At 41.9% G+C, this 23,983-nt stretch overlaps 1 protein-coding gene across 2 annotated transcripts in view; it reads right to left on the reverse strand.

Moving 5' to 3' along the window:
* Positions 1 to 23,983, reverse strand: part of ANO10 (anoctamin 10) — a 515,470-nt gene that overhangs the window by 375,658 nt on the left and 115,829 nt on the right. For both annotated transcript variants that reach the window (XM_069211970.1, XM_069211969.1), the window contains exons 10-11: positions 22,287 to 22,478; positions 9,194 to 9,322 (exon numbers count right to left, since the gene is read on the reverse strand). In XM_069211970.1, coding sequence (XP_069068071.1) covers positions 9,194 to 9,322; positions 22,287 to 22,478 — 321 coding nt within the window. The remainder of the gene's footprint in view (positions 1 to 9,193; positions 9,323 to 22,286; positions 22,479 to 23,983) is intronic.

The following is a 23,983-nucleotide window of genomic DNA, read 5'->3' on the forward strand; positions in this document are numbered from 1 at the left end:
GTCACGGAGAATAATGAAGGAAAGAATAACGAGTGTACTTCAAATGAGTCCACCCAAGACGAGAAAGGAGGTGAGGAAGTTTTTGGGAATGGTGGGCTACTGTTGCCAGTGGATTCCCAACTTCTCGACTCTAGCAAAGCCTTTACTGAAACTGACCCAGAAGGATGCCTTGGATCAAATTGAACTGAAAGGAGATGCGATGGATGCTTTTGTTGAATTGAAAGAGTGCATGTGCAGGGCTCCAGCTTTAGGTATGCCTGATTACACAAAGCCTTTCACATTGTTTTGCCACGAACGTGATGCATTTTCTTTGTCTGTCTTGACTCAAGCCCATGGTGGCGTAAACAGACCAGTAGCGTATTTTTCAGCTACTTTGGATCCGGTCGCAGCAGCACTCCCAGGGTGTTTGCGCGCCGTAGCAGCAGTTGGTATCAGCCTCACTCAGAGTGAAGGAATAGTGATGGGACACCCAGTAACAGTCATGGTCCCTCACTCAGTTGAGATACTTTTGACCCGCTCCCGAACGCAACACATGACTGGAGCAAGACTCACAAGGTATGAAACGATTATTCTGGGCTCACCGAATGTGCAGCTGAAAAGGTGCACTACGTTGAATCCAGCAACCTTGCTTCCTGGAGAAAATGCTGAAATTGAGAACGCTGAAGACGTCGAGCATGACTGCCTTCAGGTGACTGAATTTTGCACAAAACCCCGACCGGACATTAAGGATACTAAGCTTGATGAAAATGACCAAATTCTTTTTATTGATGGTTCATGTCTAAGAGACGGGATGGGGATTTTGAAAGCAGGATACGCTGTATGTACTGTAACAGGTGTCTTGGAAGCGGGATGGCTTCAAGGAGTCTATTCTGCACAAGTAGCAGAACTTGTAGCCCTTACCAGAGCATGTCAACTGTCCGCATTGATGAAAGTCACCATTTACACTGATAGTCAATATGGGTTTGGGATTGTGCATGACTTTGGACAACTATGGTCACAGAGAGGTTTCCTGACTTCTTCAGGATCCCTAGTGAAGAACGGGGAAAGGATAAGGGAATTGTTACACGCCATTCAAGTGCCAGCTGAAGTTGCAGTGGTAAAGTGCAGTGCTCATACAAAAGGACAGGACTATGTTTCTCTGGGAAATGCATATGCGGATCAAGTCGCAAGATTTTGTGCCTTGAACTGTATATTACTCAGGGATGAATGGAATTCGATAAGTGAGCCAGAACTCGAACCAGCTGAAGCATTTGCCTTAAAGGTTGTAGATACAATAGATGAACTAAAAGCATTGCAGAATAACATCAGGGAGGACCACTATTCAACCACGTTGCAATGTCATGCAAGAGACCAAAGATGTTTTCCGTCCCAGGACAGTCTTGGGAAAGAATGAAGATATTGCATTGTGAGATGTGAGAAGATGGAACTGGAACTTTCCTGTTCAGAGGAGGCACTAGTTAATCAAACCATTGTTTTAACTACGATGTTCACTAATTGATGTTACAATAGATTCCCTTGGACTTTGAGAGGTACAGACTTCTGATTCCCTTTCCTCATGCTTGCTGAGTGTGGCTTAGGCTAACACTTTATTCCCCGAGAAGACTCTTGATCAAGCTTCTTGTATGCTGACATATTCCCTATTTTCTCAATTTGTGCCTTCTTTGGTTTCCTTGTGCACCTGAGGACCTTTTCCCAAATTATTTTTGTCCTATTTTGGCTTTTTGCTCTTTGTCCTTGTGTGCTTTAGATTGCAAAATATGCATTCTTTAGGGTTCTTTAGGAGATTCCTGATTGCCCATAGCTTCTTTAGTTAGATGACTTTAAATCGCACTAATGTGCAATAGTTTGCACCAGTATTTCTTTATTGAGCATTAGATCACATTGTTGATATTTTGTGATGCTGTATCTGAACTATTAGTTTGCCTTAAGTTAGCACACCTACAGTTCTTTTGGCGTTATGGTTGTTCTATTGTTATTCTGTATCTTTACAGCATGTTTTGAGAATCACTTACATTAACTTGAGTGTTAACTTGTAATAAAACCCTTTAAGCTTGATTTCTGACTTGGGTTTTTACAGTTTGGGTCCTAATAGGTTACACTGTTTAAATTTTGATTACGCTGAATGGATTTTTCCATCTTTCTAGCTTAACCCTAAGCAGGACTCACAAAGATTGTTGACCTAATTTAGAGCATAACTGCTAAATGCTCCATCACACCTTGTGGTCAAGGAATAGAGTAATAGGTGGAAATAGTTTGAGATCCTTAAGTTAATTTGCTGAAAGGTATCACCAAGCACAGTCTTTAAAACTGCAGCAAAGACTGCCAAGAGTACTGCAGATTAAGAGAGATGCATGCAAGGGATTACTAAATAAAAGAAAATGCAATTGCAGTGTAGTACAGCTGCACAGACGTTCGTGCCAAGCAGCTTTAATAGCTTCCTGCCTGGATATAAAGCCAGAGACGAGAGGCTGCAGCACAATTTGTACATCCTCATCAACATCTGGGAAAGACTAAAGAATGAGTGGGCAGTGGCAAAGAGAACTGCGGACTACTTTGGAACATACTGTGCTCCCGAAGTGGAATGGCTTGATTCAGAAATGAATGACTATGTCTGCCTTCTTGACAAGCAGCCTGACTGTAATACACAGACAGGAACTAGAGGAGGGTCTTATTTGGAGGAACTGAGGACTGCAGTAGCACAACTACAGCCTAGGAAAATGCCTGGTTCCAAATGACTGACAACAGACTTCCATAAAAAATGTCAGAAGAAACACTCAAAACAATGTTAACTATGTGTCGATAGTCCTGTGAAGAAGGAAACCGACTTGTCAATCTGGGATAGGTGATAGTGGTGTGATCCCCAAAAAGGGAAAACTGAAGGAGAGTTGGAGGTTGGTTTCATCCGATCTCCTTAAGTAACAGAGTGACAAATGCATTAGAAAAGGTGTTTGCCAATAGATTAATAACAGTAATTCCCGATTTGGTTGACCCAGAGATATCCAGATTATTGCCACGAAGATACTCATTGTTATAGAATGCCGCAACTGGTGTCTCTGACTGCAAATCACTTCCTATGTCTCTGCTGGGCCGTGCTGAACTTTCCAAAATCAATATTCTCCTGAAAGTATACATAATACAAAACACGCTGTCAAAGATACTGGGGACTGTATTGCATCAAATGGTAGATAAGGCCAGAAGTCATTTTTGGAAGAGGGAATCCCCTAGAATAGCCCATGAGATGCTTCACAGACTCCTGTTCTGGGGGAAGTGAGTAGCACTTCCAAATGTTTGGAAATACTACCAGGCTGTCCACCAACTAATATCAATGGGAGGGTTTTTTGCTTCTCAAGACGATAAAGCTTATAGACGAGATTGTCATATTATGCATGCAAATGGCTACTCACATTTCCTATATGGCGACACTCTGCTTAGCACTAAAGTGATTGGCACAATGTGGCAGAAACTCAACAGCGAGATGGGATGGGTCATAGGGTTGACATCTAGCTACAATACGCAAACATGGTGAACAACCTATCAAGGTTCAAGGAATTTGACATAGTAGAAAAATGGACATTGGGTGAGGAGTGGGGAATTAATAGTATAGTCCCATTTAAACATACACAGCAGGAATATGAGTCGGAGCGTACACAGACCTCTAGATACCTACAACTCCAGCTTGCCCTTCAGGCATGCGTAGGGGATAGTAACACATCCTATTCCCTCGAAGTAAATGAGACCTCACCTCGAGAAACTCGATTGTTGGAGACAGAATTGCGCAGTGGGGTACTGTCCCAGAACCTTTCTGTAACACAGGTACTTGGCAAAGCTGAGCATTATCTGGGTCCAGGACGCAGGCAATTTAGAAGGTGACTAATGGCTGGGGGCCTTGAGATTCAATAAATTGAACAAGGAAACAATAATCAAAGCCAGTTTTAGACTTATGCAGCTCAAAAATCTGCAAAGAGTTTGTTCTACCAGGTAAGTACTGTTATATGGAGACAGGTCAATAGCTGATAAGTGCTTGTGGGGATGCAATGGAATAGGCACATTTTTGCATACTATATGGGAGTTGCCCGTGATTGGTATGTATTGGGACACAGTGCACAGACAATGAGAATCAGTAGTTAGGCTGACTTATCAACAAGAGGATATCAACCAAGTCTCAAGTATAAGGAACGCAAATTATCTCTCCACATATCAGTGTTAGTAAATCTGGACTATGCAGTGGCAAAAAGGGGCATGGGCAAAAATTGTGGAAGCCACGCATCACCAATGTCATTTTGCTGTGTCGTGTTAATCATTACATTTTTATTGCTTCAAAGAAAAATGTCAGGGAATTTTAAGATGCTTATTTCTTAACTCTAATATAGTTTTTGTGCTGATATTCATGTACCATATGCAATTTTCTCTGAGAAAGGCCTTGCTGCTTGTGCCAGACTACCAAAGTAATCTAGAGAGTCCTAAAAAACAAAATAGTTCATGTAATAGAAATATGACTGTTTTGACATTTTGGGACCTTTGCCATGGCTCTGATCAAGATTGTGACCACTCACGCCCATATTTTAACAATCCTGTTTCCCACACTGTGGAAACACAGACATCTTAGACAAAAAGGAACCTATCAGAACAAAGAAGGACCTGCTTCACCAAATAAAGAGCTGTCCAGACAGTAATGTGAAGAAAGAGTAACAAAACAATAGATCCAAGGTTATCTTCCTACCAAGGCTTTGCTAAAATGGGCATTTTTGCTTGTGTCAGCTGAAAAAAGACTCCTCAAGCAGGGTGGTGGGGATCTGTTTAGCCTTACAACTTGGGGCATGAATGCTCAGGGTCTGACAATGTCACTGATGGGAGCAAGAAAACTCAGATACTGGAGAAACAATATTTCTTATATATGTAGGTTTCCCTGGACAAATCTAGAATTCTTCATGTGTGGAATTTGCCTGTTTTCACAGTTTTTAATACCCTGGAATGTGATTCAAAGAGTGAAATAAGCTCCTGTATAGATTATGGGGGTTATTCCAACTTTGGAGGAGGTGTTAATCCGTCCTAAAAGTGACGGATATACCACCAGCCGTATTACGAGTTCCATAGGATATAATGGACTCGTAATACGGCTGGTGGTATATCCGTCACTTTACCGTCACTTTTAGGACGGATTAACACCTCCTCCAAAGTTGGAATAACCCCCTATATGTTTACACCTGCACCGACATTCCACAGATGTATAGATGCACAATTTAAAGCATGGGGTATCTCAGATCACTCCCCCCTTGAGATCAGAATACAGACTCACAATGCAAGACGGATGGGAACTTGGCGAGTGGAGGCATGGAGCCTAATCTCTACAGAGGAAGTAGAGGGGTTGGCCAAAGTCACAGATGAAGAAAACAGGAAGATGGACACCGATGAGATCATTCTATATGAGGCATACAAAGCGACATTACGAAAGGAGATAATAGCTAGAGGGCTAGCACATAAAAGAAGGAAAGACAAGAATGAGCAGATTTGGAAAGGGAGATAAGACAATTAGAAGACAGACAGGCCCAATCATAATCAAAGGACATAACTTGTCAACTAGAACAGAAAAGAGCACAATATAAAGCAGTAGTCACAAACTAGGTAAAATTAATATATTAAGCACAACAACAGAAAATATATGAAAGGGGAGATAAAGCAGGGAAACTGATTGCATGGCTGGCAAAAAGGGAGACAGCAAGATCATACATAACAGCCATGATAAACCCTTGAGGGGGCAAATTACAAACTAGCAAGCTTATAGCATAGATGGTGGCAGGTTGTTTATAGGAGTTTTATAGAGTAACTCATAGTTATGTCGAGGCAGAGCTACAGGCCGCTGTGAAAGATTGTCTTTCGTCATATGGCTGCGAAGGAGGTACCTCCCTTACAAAAGATGTGTATTAAGGCTTATGAAAAAAGGGAATTGCCTGGGGATCTACGGACACAACAGAAGTTTGCATCCTAAAGCCAGGGAAACCGGCGGATAGATGGGACATATATAGACCCATATCATTGCTGAATGTAGATGCTAAGATATTGGCAAAGGCACTGACAATAGACTAAGGGGAGTGATACTAGACCTGATACAGCCAGATCAAAACTTTTTCATGCTCCATCACTCTACCCTCTTTAATCTTAGAAGATTATAGAATAATATGGCAGCAGCGCAGAGCTGCAGATGCCTTTGGAGGTACCCTTCGTCTATGCTCATAAAGAATATGATGGCCCTATTTGTTTCCAGCATTACCGAAAATGGGCTTTGGCCTCACATTTCTACAAAGGATCCATCTACTATACACAGCACCTCAGGCAAGAGTGAAGGTAGACAGCATTCTCACCAATATATTCCAGGTGCCCCCTGTCGCCGTTATTGTTTGCATTAACCACAGAACCGCTAGCGGAATGGGTGAGACGTGATGCACAAATCGAAAGCTGGCGGTGGGATTTTTCGAGGGAAGAGCATATATTGCTGTATGCTGATGACATGTTGCTCTATTTGGTAGACCTGGACAAAACTGTAGATAGAATTAGAGAAATATTGGAGATCTTTGGAAAATACTCCAGACTTCATATTAATTGGAATAAATCCTTAATTTTTCCAGTGGGTACTTGGGAAGCGAGAGTATCTCTTCTGCTACAGATTGAAAGGACACACCTTAAATATCTGGGACTTTGGATATCCACGTCTGCTACTATACACTATGATGATATTAATGCACCCTTGTTGCATAGCCTAGGACAGGAAGTAAAGCATTGAGAGGCTTGCCCTTCTCCCAGTTGGGAAAAGGGGCAGTGTTTAAGACGGTAACCCTCCCCAGGTTCCTTTACATATTACAAAATACCCCCTATAGATTGCCTAAACAATGTTTCCATGAAGTAGATAAACTTCTACAGACTCTTCTCATGCAAGGTGGCACATCGAGGATAGCGCTTGCTAGCTTACAGCTCTCCAGAGATGAAGGAGGAATAGCCCTCCCTAACATAAAAGGATATTATGAAGCAGCACACGTATCCATAATTAATGGCTGGGCCTTTGCACCGCTGACCCACCCAACGTTTTAAATGGATATGGAAGTGATAGGAGAGAAAGGTTAGCTACACGTCTTATATGGGGGGGAAATTGAGAAAGGATGCCCACCCACCCAAGCCACAAGACTGAAAGTGGAACTGTGGCATGAGATACAAAGAGCGATGAGTTGGAAAGGCTGACTAACGCCAAGGACGCCACTATGGTTGGGCACAAGGTTACAAGATGTCACAACACTGAAAGGTTTTAGACAATAGGACCTCATAGGAATATGCATGTTGGCAGATGTCTCAACAGAATGGCACCATTCTCACATTCTCAAACAGAATATCCAATGCAAACCTCTCAACTATTTAGACACCTTCAGTTGCACTGCGCCTTGCAGATTGTGGCTAGAGATGAAACTATGGAGTCCTCTACACTAGAATATAGGTTCTTAGATGGTTCCCTGGAAAAGAAAGATCTCTCTTACATACCGGACGCCGCTAACAAATACATATTATAAATGGCAGACTGATATTGGTGAGATGGAAGATGAAGACTGGACAGAGGTGTTACAATTTCCCAAGCTTGTAGCAATTAAAGCCAGTTATTCATTAATACAACTAAAAATCTTATATAGAGTCTACTACAATAGAACACACCTGCATACTATCGGAAAAATGCCTGAGCCCACCTGTTTGCAACAATGTGGGCAGCCAGGGACCTCATTCCATACCCTTTGGGACTGCCCATTATTGAAAGAGTTTTGGAAGAAGGTACATCATAGACTAGAGGCAGTCACTGGAGTGGGGATAGAGATGAATGTGCCACTGGCCTTATTTGGAATATGGACTGACTCTGACGCCACGCCATACCACCGAATACTCATTAACTTAGGGTTCATGCTGGCCAAAGGGGAGTTAGCACATGGTTGCGGATTGGAGGGGACCCCGAAGGCAAAAGATTGGGAATGGGAAATGTATCTGAGTTACATACAAGCAAAAGAAATATATAAAGGTAGAGGATGCCCTAAGAAATTAAACAAAGTATGGAAAGGATGGTCTTGCGATGTATGAACAATTGGACTACCGGAGACCTGAGTGGTGGAATGGGAGGAAGGGTGAAGAATGGTTTAATTTTTTGTGTGTTATATTATTTAAAAAAAACAATAAAATACTTACAAAGAAAAAAAAAAAGAGTGTTCCGCTACAGCCCACTAACAAGGACAGCAAACAGTGAATACTGAATATGGGTTTATACCTCACATTCAGCGGACAGTGCTTACCTCTGATTACAGAAGTCAGACTCTCAAATGTCTGCTACATACTGCAGTGACAATAAGACAATATGTACCACTATAAACTCCAAGTAAATCAATAAATATATTTTTGATATTCAACCCAAATTTGAAACGGAGCCCAAGACCTTGTTCTTTTCCTCAAAACCTAAAACTCTATCATTCAAAGCTAGGAGGAAGCACAGTATTATTGCTTTATTTTCTTTTTGCAAAATGTCATGAAAATATAATCTCCCCATGAATGGGGAGTTTTCTTTTTTACAAGAGAAGGGGTTCAGGCATTGATACACTAAGGGGTTCAGGCATGGATACACTAAGGGGTTCAGGCATGGATACACTAGACTTCTTCAAATGCTGTTTTCTCATCATAAGTGTCCATCCCACCCTGATGTGATATCTGGACTACCTTGTCAGGGGACCTTCGAGATATATAAGTGGCAAGTGCATAAAACTGAGAACACATCATAGCATTGTGTGATATTTGTATTACTACCAAGTACTTGCAAAATGGTTTGTTAATATTCCTGCTTGAACATTACGTTAACTTTTATAATAGTCTGTTGCCGAAAACCCAGTGAATGCAATAATTTTTGATGCTGAAAAGTGCAGTTGATGTAGATGATTAAATGCCTTGCATTAGAGATGCCGTAAAATATTATTAGAGGTAAACGGGGAAAAAAATCCACAAAAAAAATCGAAATGGACTACAATCATACGACGAACTACAACATTCATATTGAGACTATGCTGGAAAAAAAACATTCTTCATCAACATTTATATCTCAGCATCAGAATAATTTCAATATCAGCTGCATACTGTTAACACTCTGAAGGACATCTCAAATGTGTGCACTGTTTTACCTTACCTCCACTGCAGCCACAATCAAAACCAGCTCGGTTTTGTCGTCTGGGAAAAGCGCATTGACTTGTGGCGACATCCCTATTAGGGCACAGTTGGTGACCACTGATATCACACCCATCGCTTCAAAAGCCAACTGGAACAAAGGATGAGACAAGAAACATTGTCAGTGGCTGGTCATGACTGTGTGTTTGGGGTACAGGTCAATAAAGGGGAGAATATTAGTAAAATTTGTATGATCTATAGCATGAGATTGTTAAGGGTCATTACAACTATAGGTATAAGCAAAGGTAGCAAAACTTCCCATAATTAAAGCCCACTGGATGTACAAACTTAGGGTTTGTAAATACTTAGCAATCTACTTTGAACAGTTATTTTTGCTTATATACTCAAAAACTCATAAGATCATTGGGTCCTCACATATATAAGACACAAATTGCAGCCTCATTGGATATTTTAAAAGTGAATTTGTACAGTCTGTCCCAAAGGGAAAATATGAACAATAGTTGCCTCCCTTACATTCAAGACTCTAAAACACATCACTTCTGCCCTAGCAGACCCTGTACCACACAGAGGAGGAAGAATGAGACTTGAGCGGAGGTGATGGAGGGAAAGAGAATCCAGATGGGGGGGGCAGAGAGAGGACAAATCCCAGTAGGCAATATGTGGTTCAGCCACCACAAGCACACAGTCCTGAAAAAACTTAACCTTTGAAAGGTCATGAGAAAAGGAGCTACTATGTCAATGGTCTAAATTGTGCTGTAGTTTTTTTTAAAGGATAACAAAATTAACAGATACTGACATTAGGTTGCAGCCCAAAAACTATCGTCCAATTAGCTCAGCTGAAGGAGAAAGGTCTGACTCCAGCCTGTAGTCTTAAGTAGAGTGTCCTTCTCATGACCAAGGGCCTCGTGTACTAAGCCATTTTGTGGTCGCAAAGCCTGCCATTCAAATGGCTTTTTTTAAATGAATACAAAATATATGATTTTACCCTTTCTGGTAGCAGGTCACTGAATCACAAAATAGCTTTAGAAAGGCATACCAAATCGCTATTTCGAAGGGGCATGGTTTAGAAGTCCATTCCACACAGCAATACGTTATGGTATGTATCAATGATTTGCGACTAAAATACAGTCGCAAAACATAGAAAGATGATAGTCTTGCAAGTTGGATGTCTTTTGGTTTGAGCCTGACTCCTGATGCCAATACAGTCACTCCTGATTCTGTCCCAGATTCCAGTGCTACTCCTGAAGTAAGTAATTCCGCTAATCAGTGACCAAGCCTGACATGTCTTTCTCTCCTGTGGATGCTCCAGCCTCATACCATAGTTGAGCCCTGAAATTATCCCTGCAATAAAATCTTTGCCACAATATAGTCAACATTTAAATGCAGCCATTACTCAGGATCCTGTTATCTGCTTGTTCCTTTTGATGACCTAGAACCGCAAGATGGACAGGGGACACCTCCTTCTATCTTAAATCTGCAAACATTCAACTGAGGGGATTTCTACTGTATTAAATATGACAGACGTCCTAAAGAAGAAACTGGATTTTATTTTACAGCACTCATCAAGGTCTACAGCATACACAAACGCCATGTCTATGTAACCAGGTACGATTTTACAGCTTGCAAGTGAGATATCCATTCTGTTTTTGGATGCAAATCTTCCTGTTTAGGAGACTGAGCACAGAAGGAAGAATCCCTACAATTTGGAAATATGTCTGAAATGTTGTCTGTTGTTACTAAAGACTTTATTAATTTCCAGTATTTTGTCCAGGGCTTTCCAAACTTGAGCCCCGAGGACTTTGTAAAAGTGAGATCCATTAATGTGAGACTTGGTCCAGTTTCCTTTGCTAACTAGTAGTGCACCCAATTTCACTTTTGCTTCTGGTGTTTTTCAGTTTGTCATGGTGCTTCAGTTGTGTCTTTAAACAACTGAGCTGCAATACCCAAAACCTGATCCTGTGTGAAAGAAAGGTGAAGGTCCATTGCCTGCAAGACACCTTGTAACCCCTGTCAGGCAGCAGGCAGAGAGGGACAGCCCTAAATGACTGCTAGAAAACAAATGTGGCAGCCTGAAGTACTGTGTATGTTGTGTGGGACATCCAGCTTCAAGGAAGGGCTCATGGGATGCCAAACCTTGCCATTATATGTATTGGGTGACGGTTCCTGACATCGCCTTGGTATCCAGGTGGCCCATTTCACTTCGATGATGAAGATCAAGTAAACAGAACAAACGGAAAACAGATGATGTCTCGGGTAGGAGGGAGGGCAAGGACATTTAAAAACTGTAAGAAGGTGTAGATCCACAAAACAGAGGACATGTGTGATTGTGTGACTGGATGTGATCTCAGTTAGACAGCGGATAGGCTGCTAATTGCCTTAAGCAGCATGGTTTGTGTTACCTGCCAATAGCCAACATGCTTATGACAAAGGAAGCTGGGATGTTGGTATGAGAAACATAAGATTAAAGATAAAAAAATCTTAACTATGTCACCTGTTCTCAGTTATGAAAGCATTCTTTAAATTAATAAATATTACATCCTCTGCACACATCTACAGGATCTGAACACCCTTTTTCAACAGTGGAAAAAAGTCTCTCCAACCGTAAATACTTCCTATTTAGATGAAACACTTACTTTCTTTGATTTATATATTTTTTAAAACTAACCAGAATATGTTATTAACCCCATTAGAAAGTCAAAATGGCTTTAAAGGTATATGGAGCCAAAAAGCTTCTCAAATCATTTTCATTTTCTCCATTAAAAAAGAAATGAAAGGCAATGTTCACTATTCTCAGATAAAATAAAAAATGTGTTGTCCATGAGACATGTAAGAGCCGCTGATTTCATAGCATGCTTCACAGGTCTCTTTCGATTGTAGCTTTATTTGGTATATGAACAATACAGCAGGATCAACTTCCCCGGTAATGCATTCTGGGATTTTGGTTCCTCTTCGTTGACGTGGGAGGATTCCAAGCAGACTAGCAGACCTCTCCTTTACTGCTGAACACAGGTATGGGGGTTGGGCTTCCTTCCTGGGGCCAGAGGGTGGATTAGGGCTACTACTGCTATTTGATCTCATGTAGAAAATTAGTAGTGTAGATAGGGATATTAGACACACTAGTATGACAATATGGTAGGCATTTTCTTGTGTTTCGCTTTCTTGATCACTGCTGGGATAACACTGTGTTTCATTAGCCTCATAATCGCAATGTATGCCTTTTACATAGAATGCAGTTGCTTCAATAAAACCTATTGAACCAAGATCCTGCTTCTATTTTGTCTTTGCACGTATGAGACTCCATTTAACTGAGAGAAAGGGGTGAGATCTGTTCCACCATGACTCCCCTGAGTCTGAGTGTCAGGCACTAGGCTGCCACAAATCACTGTTACCTCTGGTAATTGTGAGGTGCTGCTAACTGGCTGGAAATGTTTAGGCTGACAGCTGTCACACGATGTGGGATCAGACCCCATGCTTGGCGGTGCTGCTGCCCGAATCCAACAGTTATTATAGCGAGAGTCTACAACAGTACTCGAGTGCCATTAGGTGACAGATTCAAATGAGCATGTATATGAGATGATATTCCTATGGGAACAGTTTCCATACTTTATTCACTATTAAAAGAAAGCTATTTTAAAAAGTGCGAGCAGCAATGTGGCGCTATATTTTTTAAGCCCAATAGAGTTTCTATCTTTTTACACATATTGGGGGTCATTACGACACTGGCGGTTGATGGAGAAGTGGCGGTTTTACCGCCAACAGGCTGGCAGTAAAAGAATTGGAATTATGACCATGGCGGTCCGCCACTTCTCCGATCAGACCGCCATGGCGGAGACGACAGCTGGGCTGGAGACTTGGGTCTCCAGCCCAGCGGCCGTCACAAGACCGCCAGCGGTATCATAACCCGGCTTACCGCCATGGATTTCATGGGGTTTGGAACCTCCATGGCGGTAACCACTATCAGTGCCAGGGAATATTTTCCCTGGCACTGATAGGGGTCTCTGCCACCCCCCACCCCTTCCCCCGAGTCCGTCCCTGACACCCCCCACCCCCCTGCAACCCTCCAAAGGTGGCAGGACCACCCTCCCCACCCCTACCCCGACATCACAACACAGACACACACCCAACATGCATGCAGGCACCACCAACACACATTCCCGCACACACACGAATAAACATGCCAACAGACACACACACTGTCATACACGCACACCCTCATTCAGACATACATGCACACATCCATACAGACATACATACAGACAGAGAGGCACACATTTCCATTCACACTACACCCCCGCATGCATACACGCACTCACACACCCCCTCTACATACTCACACGCACACACCCATGCACCCACACATCACACAACACCCCCCCACCCCCCTCCCCTAACGGACGATCAACTTACCTTGTCCATTGATCTTCCGGGAGGGGACGGGATCCATGGGGGCTGCTCCGCCGCCACCACACCGTCAACAGAACACCGCCACGCCGAATCACAGAACGTGATTCGGTGGGCGGTGTTCTGTTGACATGGCGGTGGAGGTGGAGCAACCTCCACTTCCCTGCCGTCCGCCAGTATGGCTGCTGGCGGCTCTCCATCCGGAAAAGGACGGAGGGCTGGCAGCAGTCATAATACGCCGAGTGGAAAACCGCCACCACTGGCGGTCTTCAGCACGGCGGTCCCTCGGCGGTCTTGTCAAAAGACCGCCGAGGTCAAAATGACCCCCATTATGTTCATTTTGCTAAAAAAATGTAAAATAAAAATATAAGATAGGCGTTTTTGCTCATGGTTAGAAAGCTTTATCTATCTTTGTTGAAAAAGTCTTTCGAGATCCCTCAAATGTGAAGACAAAGGGCCTGATTTAGATATTGGCGGACGGGTTACTTTTTCACAACTGTGACTGATATCCTGTATGCCAAAATCTAAATCCCATAGGATTTAATGGAATTTAGTTTTTGGCAGACGGGATATCCATCACTGTTGTGATGGAGTAACCTGTCCGCCGATATCTAAATCAGGCCCATATTCTAATATTTATGAATTTAAGGAGGAGCCCCTAATAGTCATTTATCTATATGTGAGTTTATTGAGCCCTAGTGGTAGGTGCAATAATTCAGACTACTCTTGAATAGAGAAGTAATGATGAATCTAGAAGTATTACCTGGGAAATGAGCACAAACCCTTCTAATGTTTAGTGACATATCTTTATGTTCTAGCTGTACTGGGGAAAGCAGAAAGAAACTGAGGTTTCCAGCAGTTGAGGATAAGGAAAGAGTACAAGGGGGGAGGACATGAGTGAGTTATTGAAGAAGAGTGAGAGAAGATACAGATGAAGAAAATGTATGTTTTTGTAGACGTAAGCCCTGGTGTGAGTGGCTATCCAGTGCTTCATAGCAATTGGAAAAGACCTGAGGAAGAATGTGCAGTGATGGGCATAAGATATGAGAATCATTGGTGGGGAGTGAGAAACCAAAGGAGGAAATAGTAGCACTGAACAAGGACCTGAAAATCAAGGAAAGGAGCCGGCTCAGAACTGAACTCAAGGGGAGAGGTGAGAATACAGATGGCACTTAGAAAAGGAGAATCAGTCATCTTTCAAGTACGAAAGCACTGTTGATAAGTAAAGTGGAATTACAATGGGAAACTGACTCAACAGGTTTTCTGCACCCAAATATGGACAAAAATTTGGTGTGAAATCCTATGTCTAGTATTAAACAAAATGTTGTTCTCTTTTTATAATAGATTGTTCTTAACTGCCACTTCCCTTTTCAGGTTTACATTATCTACAGATAACAAATGTTGGTCTTGTGATACTGAAAAAGTATATATATATATATATATATATATATATATATATATATATATATATATATATATATATATATATATAAATATCTCATACGTTCTTTAATTGTTCAAAGGTTAGTTTATTTTGTTTACAAGTTTGGGATAAAATTACTGATATATGTTCAATTTTCCATAGCACTTGTGTGAAAGCTGAATTAATTACTAATAAATTTGCATTGATTGATATCTAAGAATTTACATGACTTTGGCTAATGTAGAGAAAATTGTGTGGTTTGGAGAATGTGCCCACTGATATGGACACCATGACATGTACGACAATTTATAACAAATTTGCACTTACAGTTTAAATGATGTGCACATGTAGACTAAAATGTATTAGTGGGTCATATTAACATATAAGTACTATATATTTGCTTCAATAATAATGAGCCTAGTCGACAGAGCCTCATGTTAAGTTGCATAAATAAATGTTCGTAAATGTTTTGTGAAAGCAGAGAATTAATATTGATCATTTTTCACACGGTGCTGGCCAAGCGATCTCTAAATGTCTTAAACTTCCTTGTGAGAACTGTCTGCTGAAATACTCTGTACTACGGATTGTTACAAATGTATCTTTGATGCGTGAGAAGAAGATGTTCCCAGGATTGAACAATGGACGCACTGACTGGAGCTGGATTGCAACTGAAAAGTTATCCAACAAACCTGATGATGGGATCAGAAGAAGAGGAGCCAATCATCGACATGTGAAAGATTGTCTATTCATATTTTAGATTTAGGCTTTAGAGTTTATTGGTCCTGTTGTGGACATACAATATTTTGACCAGTGACGGCGTGACAAGATACTTTGTGGAGTTTAACTTAGCCTGATTCCACTTAGGAAAGCCAGTCCAGTTTTTCCCTGAGTCGATTTGATCTCACTGTCTACTCCTTAGAAGTCCGGTTCGTGGAGCACAGCAGTTCCAGATGTTCTTTTCCTTATAGTTTTGCCCATAAAGAAAAACTGTGTTAATGCTGATTCCTTAGCTTAAACCCTTGGGTGCCCAGGATGTAACAGTTACGTCCTTGTTTGCACCACTCAGGTACAGAGGACGTAACCATTACGTCCTGCTATGGGCCGCTAGCGCTCCCCAATGGCCAAGCACCTCCCTCCCCTGGGCAGGGATGGAAGGGGAATCGCTTCCCCTTCCACCCCCACCTCCTCTGACACCCCCCGGGACGTCTGATGACGTCAGCGTGTAATCGCGTGCTGACCTCATCAGAGGCTGCCCCCACTGCGCTGGAAGCTCTGCAGGGTGGGAGAGGCATCAAAGGAAAGGAAAGGCTTTTCCTTTCCTTTGATGTCTCTCTGAGCATTTCTGCTGCCCGATCCTGGAGCGACCGGGCAGCAGAAATGCCCTCTAGACACCAAGGATATGTTTTTGTTATTGTTATTGTCATGAGGGGAGCGACCTCTTGGGCAAGGGTCGCTCCTCTGGGGGGGAGAATTTATTTGAGGCCATTTCTGCCTCCCTTGGGGGCAGATCAGCCTATTTTTATCAGGCCAATCTGCCCCCCAGGGCCGCTAGTCACTAGGGAGTTTGTTTTGCGCTAATTTCACACAAGGGGAATGACCCCTTAGGCAAGGGTCGCTCCCCTGGGGTGGGGGGGATTTATTTTATGCCGTCTCTGCCCCCCTGGGGGCAGAAACCACTTAGGCACCAGGGATTGGTGTGTGTGTATGTTTTGTTTGGGGGGGGGCAGCCCCTTGGGCAAGGCTCGCTCCCCATGGGGGCACATTACTGTTGGCCATATCTGCCCCCTTGGGGGCAGATTGGCCTATTTTTGGAAGGCCCATCTGCCCCCAAGAGGGACAGAAAGCCCACCAGAGACCAGGGAAGATGTTTTGTTTTTTTTAAAAGAAGGTGGGGGTATCGGTATACCACCACCCCAAATAAATGGGGACAAAGTTGTTCTGCCCACCGGGGGGCAGATGGGGCAACTAGCCCCGATCCACTACCCAGAGGGGCAGAAGCCCTACTAGATGCCAGGGAATTGAAAGAAAAAAAAAGTGGGGTCTTGGCTGCCAACCAATATGGGAATGATTATGTCCCCACCCCAACTGAAGGGCGTAACAGTCTTTCGCCTCTCCCCCCTCACTCTAAAACATCTTGTCCCATGGCAAGCAAGCGGACATTTATTATTTTGGGTTTTTGTTTTACATTTGGGCCATGAGAGCTTGTCTAACTCTCAAAATCGTCCCACTTGGAATGGTGAGGGCTGCACTTTTTCGACTGAGGGACGCTGCCATTTAGAAAAATCTACAAGACCTAGACACATCTGAAAACTAAACATCTGGGTGAGTTCAGGGTGGTGTGCTTCACATGCTCCCCGCACCATTTTCTTACCCACAATGACCTGCAAAGCTCCAACTTTGCTGGAAATCACACATTTTTCCCACATTTTTGTGATAGAACCTTCCGGAATCTGCAGGAACCCACAATATTCCTACCAACCAGCATTGTCGCATCTATACCAATAAAAATTCTTCCCCACTTGTCAGCCTAAAAACGTTTTTTTTTCAAACTGCCCTTTTGGACACGCTTTGGTTCCCCCTCAATTTCAACATGTTTTTGGCTCTTCCCTGTCACAGGCACTTGGACCACCTATACAAGTGAGGTATCATTTTTACCGGGAAACTGTGAGGAACATTGGGTGGTAGGAAATTTGTCCCGGGCAGCAATCCCACACAGAAATATGGGAAATTTTGTTTTTTTAGCTAAATTTAAGGTTTGCTGAGGATTCTGGGTAAGAAAACACTGGGGGATCCGTGCAAGTCAAATCTCCTTGGACTCCCTTTGGGTGTCTAGTTTTCAGAAATGTTTGACTTTGGTAGGTTTCCCTATATGGCTGCTGAGCCCAGGATCAAAAACACAGGTGCCCCCCTCCCCCCCCCAAAAAACAGGTAGTTTTGTATTTTATAATTTTGATGTGTCCACATAGTGTTTTGGGGCATTTCCTTTCGCAGGCATTAGGCCTACCCACACAGTGAGGTACCATTTTTATCGGGAGGCTTGGGGAAATGCTGGGTGGAAGGAAATGTGTGGCTCCTCTTAGATTACAGAACTTTCTATCACCAAAATGTGAGGAAAAGGTGTTTTTTTTGCAAGATTTTGAGGTTTGCAAAGGATTCTGGGTAACAGAACTTGGTGACAGCCCCACAAGTCACCCCATCTTGGATTTCCCTAGGTGTCTAGCTTTCAAAAATGCACAGGTTTGGTAGGGTTCCCTAGGTGCCGGCTGAGCTAGAGGCCAAAATCCACAGCTAGGCACTTCGCAAAAAACAGGTCAGTTTCCTTGGGCAAAATGTGATGTGTCTATGTTGTGTTTTGGGGCATTTCTTGTCCCGGGCACTAGGCCTACCCACACAAGTGAGGTACCATTTTTATCAGGAGACTTGGGGGAATGGTGGGTGGAAGGAAATTTGTGGCTCCTCTCAGATTCCAGAACTTTCTGTCACCGAAATGTGAGAAAAAAGTATTTTTTTGCCAGATTTTGAGGTTTGCAAAGGATTCTGGGTAACAGAACTGGGTGAGAGCCCCACAAGTCAACCCCATCCTGGATTCCCCTAGGTGTCTAGTTTTAAAAAAATGCACAGGTTTGGTAGGTTTTCCTAGGTGCCGGCTGAGCTGGAGGCCAAAATACACAGCTAGGCACTTTGCAAAAACACATCAGATTTCATTGTAAAAATGTGATGCGTCCTTGTTATGTTTCCTGTCGCGGGCACTAGGCCTACCCACACAAGTGAGGTACCATTTTTATCGGGAGACTTGGGGGAACACACAATAGAAGAACAGGTGTTATTGCGCCTTGTCTTTCTTTACACTTTTTACTTCCAAATGTAAGACAGTGTGTAAACAAGATGTCTATTTGAGAAATGCCCTGTAATTCAAATTTTTGCTGTATTTTGGCTAATTTCTTGGTCTCCTTCAGGGAACCCACAAACTCTGAGTACCTCTCTAATCCCTAGGATGTTGGAAAAAAGGGACACAAATTTGGCTTGGGTAGGTTATGTGGACAAAAAGCCAAATAGCCAAAAAAAGGCCTGGCACCTGAGGGGAAAAAGGCCTGGCAGCAAAGGGGTTAGCGCCAGATCTATCACAAAAGGCATTTGCGATTCGGAAATAGCGATTTTTAGGAAATCGCTATTTCTGAATCACAAAATGCAATGTATCATATTTGCGATTCGGTAATAGCGATTTCTTAAAAATCGCAAATGCTATTACCAAATCGCAAATTGCGATACCGGCCCCATTCCCACCTATGGGCCTGTCGGCCCATATTTGTGAATTTTTTGCATTTCCCAAATTGCAAATTCCTAACTGGAATTCACAAATTTGGGAAATGCAAACCCCAGGGTGCCGGGGGCCTAAGGCCCCCTCTGCTGCACCCCGAAAAGTTTTTTAAGGACATGTATGGCGCACACATGCCAAAGGTGGCATGTGTGTGTTACATGTCAATTTTAAAAATCCATTTTTAATGCATTTTTTTAATTTGCACATGGTTACCACCAAGTTCAACTTGGTGGTAATAGCGATTCCTTCATGCCCAATTCGCATTTAGGAATTGCTTGTTACATGTGGTTTAGAAATCACAAATAAGGATTCCTTATTTGCGATTTCTTATTTAGAGAATCACAATTTGTGATTCTCTAAACAGGCTCGCAAATTTAAGGAATCGCTATTTTAGCGATTCCTTAAATTTGCGTTGCAAATTTCTTTCATTAATACTGAAAGGCATTTTTGCATTCGCAAACGGGCATTCGCACCGTTTGCGAATGCAAAAAGGCTTGATACATCTGGCCCTTAACGCCTTCTAAGTTGGTTCAGTTAACTTAGAGCCCAACTGTGGCTGAGCCAATCCCTTTCACTGTTCTTTGCCAACGCTGCTCAGACGGATGTCCACCTGACGGAGAAATCACAGCTTGCTAATCCATTGAGGATAGGTATAACAAGATGCTATTCTTTCTGTGCTATTTTTGTTCTTTCCTTTAGGTACCAACCACTATTTTTAGTAGAGCCTTAGTTAGATGTTTTCCAAATGAACCTTGACTAAAATTGTTTTGCATGAAGCCCAAACATGCTATTTGAATTAGAGGGTTAGTTAGTATGCCCAAATGTGTTGATAAATGTTAATAACAAAGAATTTTTTCACTTACCTGTTGAATCTAGATGTATACTATCTCTGTTGTTCAGGTATTGATGCTATTAATCTGTACTCTAACTCTCAAGTGTCTAATTATTAATGCTTTAGTTAAACTGAAATCTTTCGACGTTTTGGTCAGCCTTTGTTGTTTGTATACGCTTAGCAAGTGGTTTTGAGACTAATTTATGTGATATTAGCATTGTTAATCCAGGGAAATAAACATTTTAACTTTACTAAATGGTGTGGTTATTCATGGCCAAATGGGTCATGGTGTGTAAAGATTATTGACTCCTAAAGATTGATGGTGGTTATTGAAGTTATGAGCCATGGTGGAATCATTCTAAGCGTAGTCAAAAGGTCCAAAGAACCTCTAACGCGTCCCCTTATAAAAAAATGATAAAAGATCAAATAAGGTCAGACGCACTCACACTTGATAGATACACAATTATGTAGGTGGTTGCTCTCATACTTGGTGCACTAACTTCATGCTTATGAGATTTGTTGATCTACTTAGTGCTACTGCATTACAAATTATTATGTCTATTAGGAAAGGCACTACTTACATCACCTTTGTCAGACAGTGGAATATGTTATGCATAATCACACATTAAATAGAGCAAACGAGAAATACACAGCGCAACTGATTCAAATAGTTTTGTCTCCTGATACAAATACAAGAATTGGACCTCCATGAATTTACTATTTTAATAGCAGGAAGTTACTTAATATGGTTGGATCCGTTTTATGCTTAATTTATTTTCCCTTTGTTAAGGTTTTACTTTGCTTTCATTTTTTATCTTCTTTTATCTTTTCTCCTTTTTCTCTCCGACCTATATCTCTCCAAAAAGGTATAACATGCTATATTTAATATCTAATGTTTTTAGAGTGCTAAGCATTTTTAACATGAATGAAATATATTATGTCATACCTTTTAAATGATTCCAGATTGAAAACATAATCGTTTTGTACTCATTTAAGTTGTTAGGAGGATGTTTTATTTTGCCTCACTTGACTTTACTTCAATAAAGCATTTCTAAACAAAATACAAGTATGGAAATAGCCACTTGTTCACTGTGCTAGTAGTTCCAAGTGAATCAAGGGTATTCACCTGAAAAGAGTGGTCAACAGTATCAAATGCAGCAGGCAGGATCATCCACGTTAATACGCAAGACAGGCTTGAAGCCTAAACAGAACCAAGCGTCTTAGGAAAGAAGGACAATATTAAGAGGACAGGCTGATACCAGGGGAAGATGCACCAGCTTTTGTGTTGTGTTACAGCAGCTGCAGTGCAGCAGATTGCTCAAATAAATGGGGTAAATGGTTGCAGAATCAGAAGAGTTATGTGAGTGGGAGAGGATAGAACACGGAATTCCATGTCAAATAGACGGAAAAGGCAACTTTCATAAAAACATGAAGCCCAATATATAGTCTGCCAAAATCTTAATCTTACGCGAATATTTCTGTTGTTCGTCGCCCTTCAGGGGATCAGAGGGCCCCAACCATGGTGGCTGAAGGTGTTTGCAACTGGTGTCCTGGGGTCGGTCTTACTAAGCTCTGCAAACTAGGCCAAGTACACCCCTTCCCCACTGGAGTCTCAGGGTAATAAGGGCAAGCAGTCACAGGCTTCTGAGGGAGTTGGGGGATGGCAAGTGCTCAGAGCTCAACTGTCATCCAAGAGACACAGCAATATATTGTCCAGCCCAGTGCTCATCATTTGAGTTAAAAGAAAGTACTTGAGTCACACAGCGTAGCGTAATAAAAGACAGCACATACGGGTATGCGGCTGTGCAGTTCCTACATTTGTCTTAGAATGTTATGTCTAATCATGAGTCTGCTGTATGTGTCTGGTGTGTGCAGTTTTCTGCTTGGAGTCTCACACTCTTCTGAACTGTATCTTGTCCATGAATTGTAAATGTAAAGGTGAGTAAATCCTGACTCAATTAATCAGGATCTGTCACTGGCACTCACACTTCATGTTTTCTTTCTTTCTTTCTTTTTTTTTTTAGTTTTTGAGCCTGTAAGTAAAGCCTAGGTAGGCAAAGGTTTTTAAGAATTGGGAGGTGGGTTTCTATATTTATAAGTAAATACAAGAAACAAAATACCTGCCAGACTCCAATATTGGCTGCAGGTTCCGAAAACGGACGTTTGAAGACACAGCACATTTTTAAGGCGTCGGAATATATTTCCGTGACGTTGTTCAGCACCGCGAAGACCGCCGCCAGCGGGTAGACACACGAAAAGAGGCTTACATAGCCAAACTGCAGGAACAGCTCCAGGTAATCATCAAATGTGCCCTGCAAACAAAAATAATAGGAGGGTGTCAATCAGCTATGACATGCATGCACATCTTTACAAGCTCTGTTCTTGCTGACTCTTGCTATTTCTGATAGACATAGATATACACTAAGATGCCTGCAACAGCGTATGTCCGATGACGCGAAAAGGTGAGGATTTGACATCCAGACAGTTTTAATATTCACAGGTCTTGCGACTCATGGACCAATGTTTTAAAAACAAAAACAGAAGTTTTACAATTAACAGTAGTCTCTACCAGCACAATTTATGGTTGTTTATCACTCTAGTGAAGGGTCTCACAAATGTCAGTGTCTTATTATATTATTCAGTGTACACTAAATAAAAAGCAATTCTCTGCCACTTCATTTATTATTCATTTTTGAAGTTTTATATAGTGCGAACCCAGCCCAAGGACATTGGAGCGCTTTACATGAGCACCAGTTACGTTACAGAAGGTCTGGTTAAATTTTTTTAGGCACACGAAGAGGAAGGGTCGGATGTCCACTGCATTTTTTTTTGCAGATTCAGGCCATTGCGACCCCAAAAGTCCTTTTTAAAAAATGTGCTAACACCAAAATGTGATTGGTAACTAACTAGAGAATCATAATTTGCATTTGCGACCCAATTCCAATTTGGTATTTGGAAGGGGAATGTTTAGGGTTTCCAGATACCAAATTGCAGTGCATTAATGTTTTGCGACCAAATTCCAGTCACAAAACATTAATATTTTCCACCTCCTGGAAGGAGGTGGTGACCGTTTCACAAATTGGAAAGCATCTCCATGGGATCCCTTCCTCCTTGAGAATATATGAAATGTATATATATATATATATATATACATATATATATATATATATATATTATTATTTTTTTAACAGCAGCTGATGGTCCTTGGGACCACGGTCTTCTCTTGAAAAATGAACGTTAATCTTTTTTTTTTTTTTTTTTTTAAATCCCATTTTCCTTTAAGGAAAAATGGTCTGCATGTAAACAAAAAAAAAACATTGCTTTATTTGAAAGAAATCATAGACATGGTGGTCTGCTGACCCTAGCATGCCACTATCCCTGTGGTGTTTATCATTTCTAATTAGTCACAATCAGCGACCTACCTCATTAATAATCATGAGGTAGGTCGACTTGCAACCCAACAGGAATCACTAATTTAATAAAAACAAGTTTTCATACGTTAGGAACAGTGTTTTCCAATTTCGATTTGCATAAAAATGCAATTTGGAAATCGCTATCCCCAACATCTGGCCCTTTGTGATTTGCCTACAATCACAGGCAGTGGACTGACCCCTCGCCTCGAACCGGGTGCCCCAAGTTCTAAAATTGGCAGCTCTGGTGCAGATACCACATCATCTCCCGCCGCTTCAATGTGAACGTGCTAGCAACACTTCAGTACGCACAAGTGGTGCAATATTTAGTAGTCACTAAAAAAGCAAATATTGCATCAAGCATATAATTACTGCATACCTGTGGGAGAGCAGGGGTGCAAGTATAG

This window comes from Pleurodeles waltl, chromosome 10 (genome assembly GCF_031143425.1).
Source record: "Pleurodeles waltl isolate 20211129_DDA chromosome 10, aPleWal1.hap1.20221129, whole genome shotgun sequence".
In the NCBI taxonomy this organism is placed as follows: domain Eukaryota; kingdom Metazoa; phylum Chordata; class Amphibia; order Caudata; family Salamandridae; genus Pleurodeles; species Pleurodeles waltl.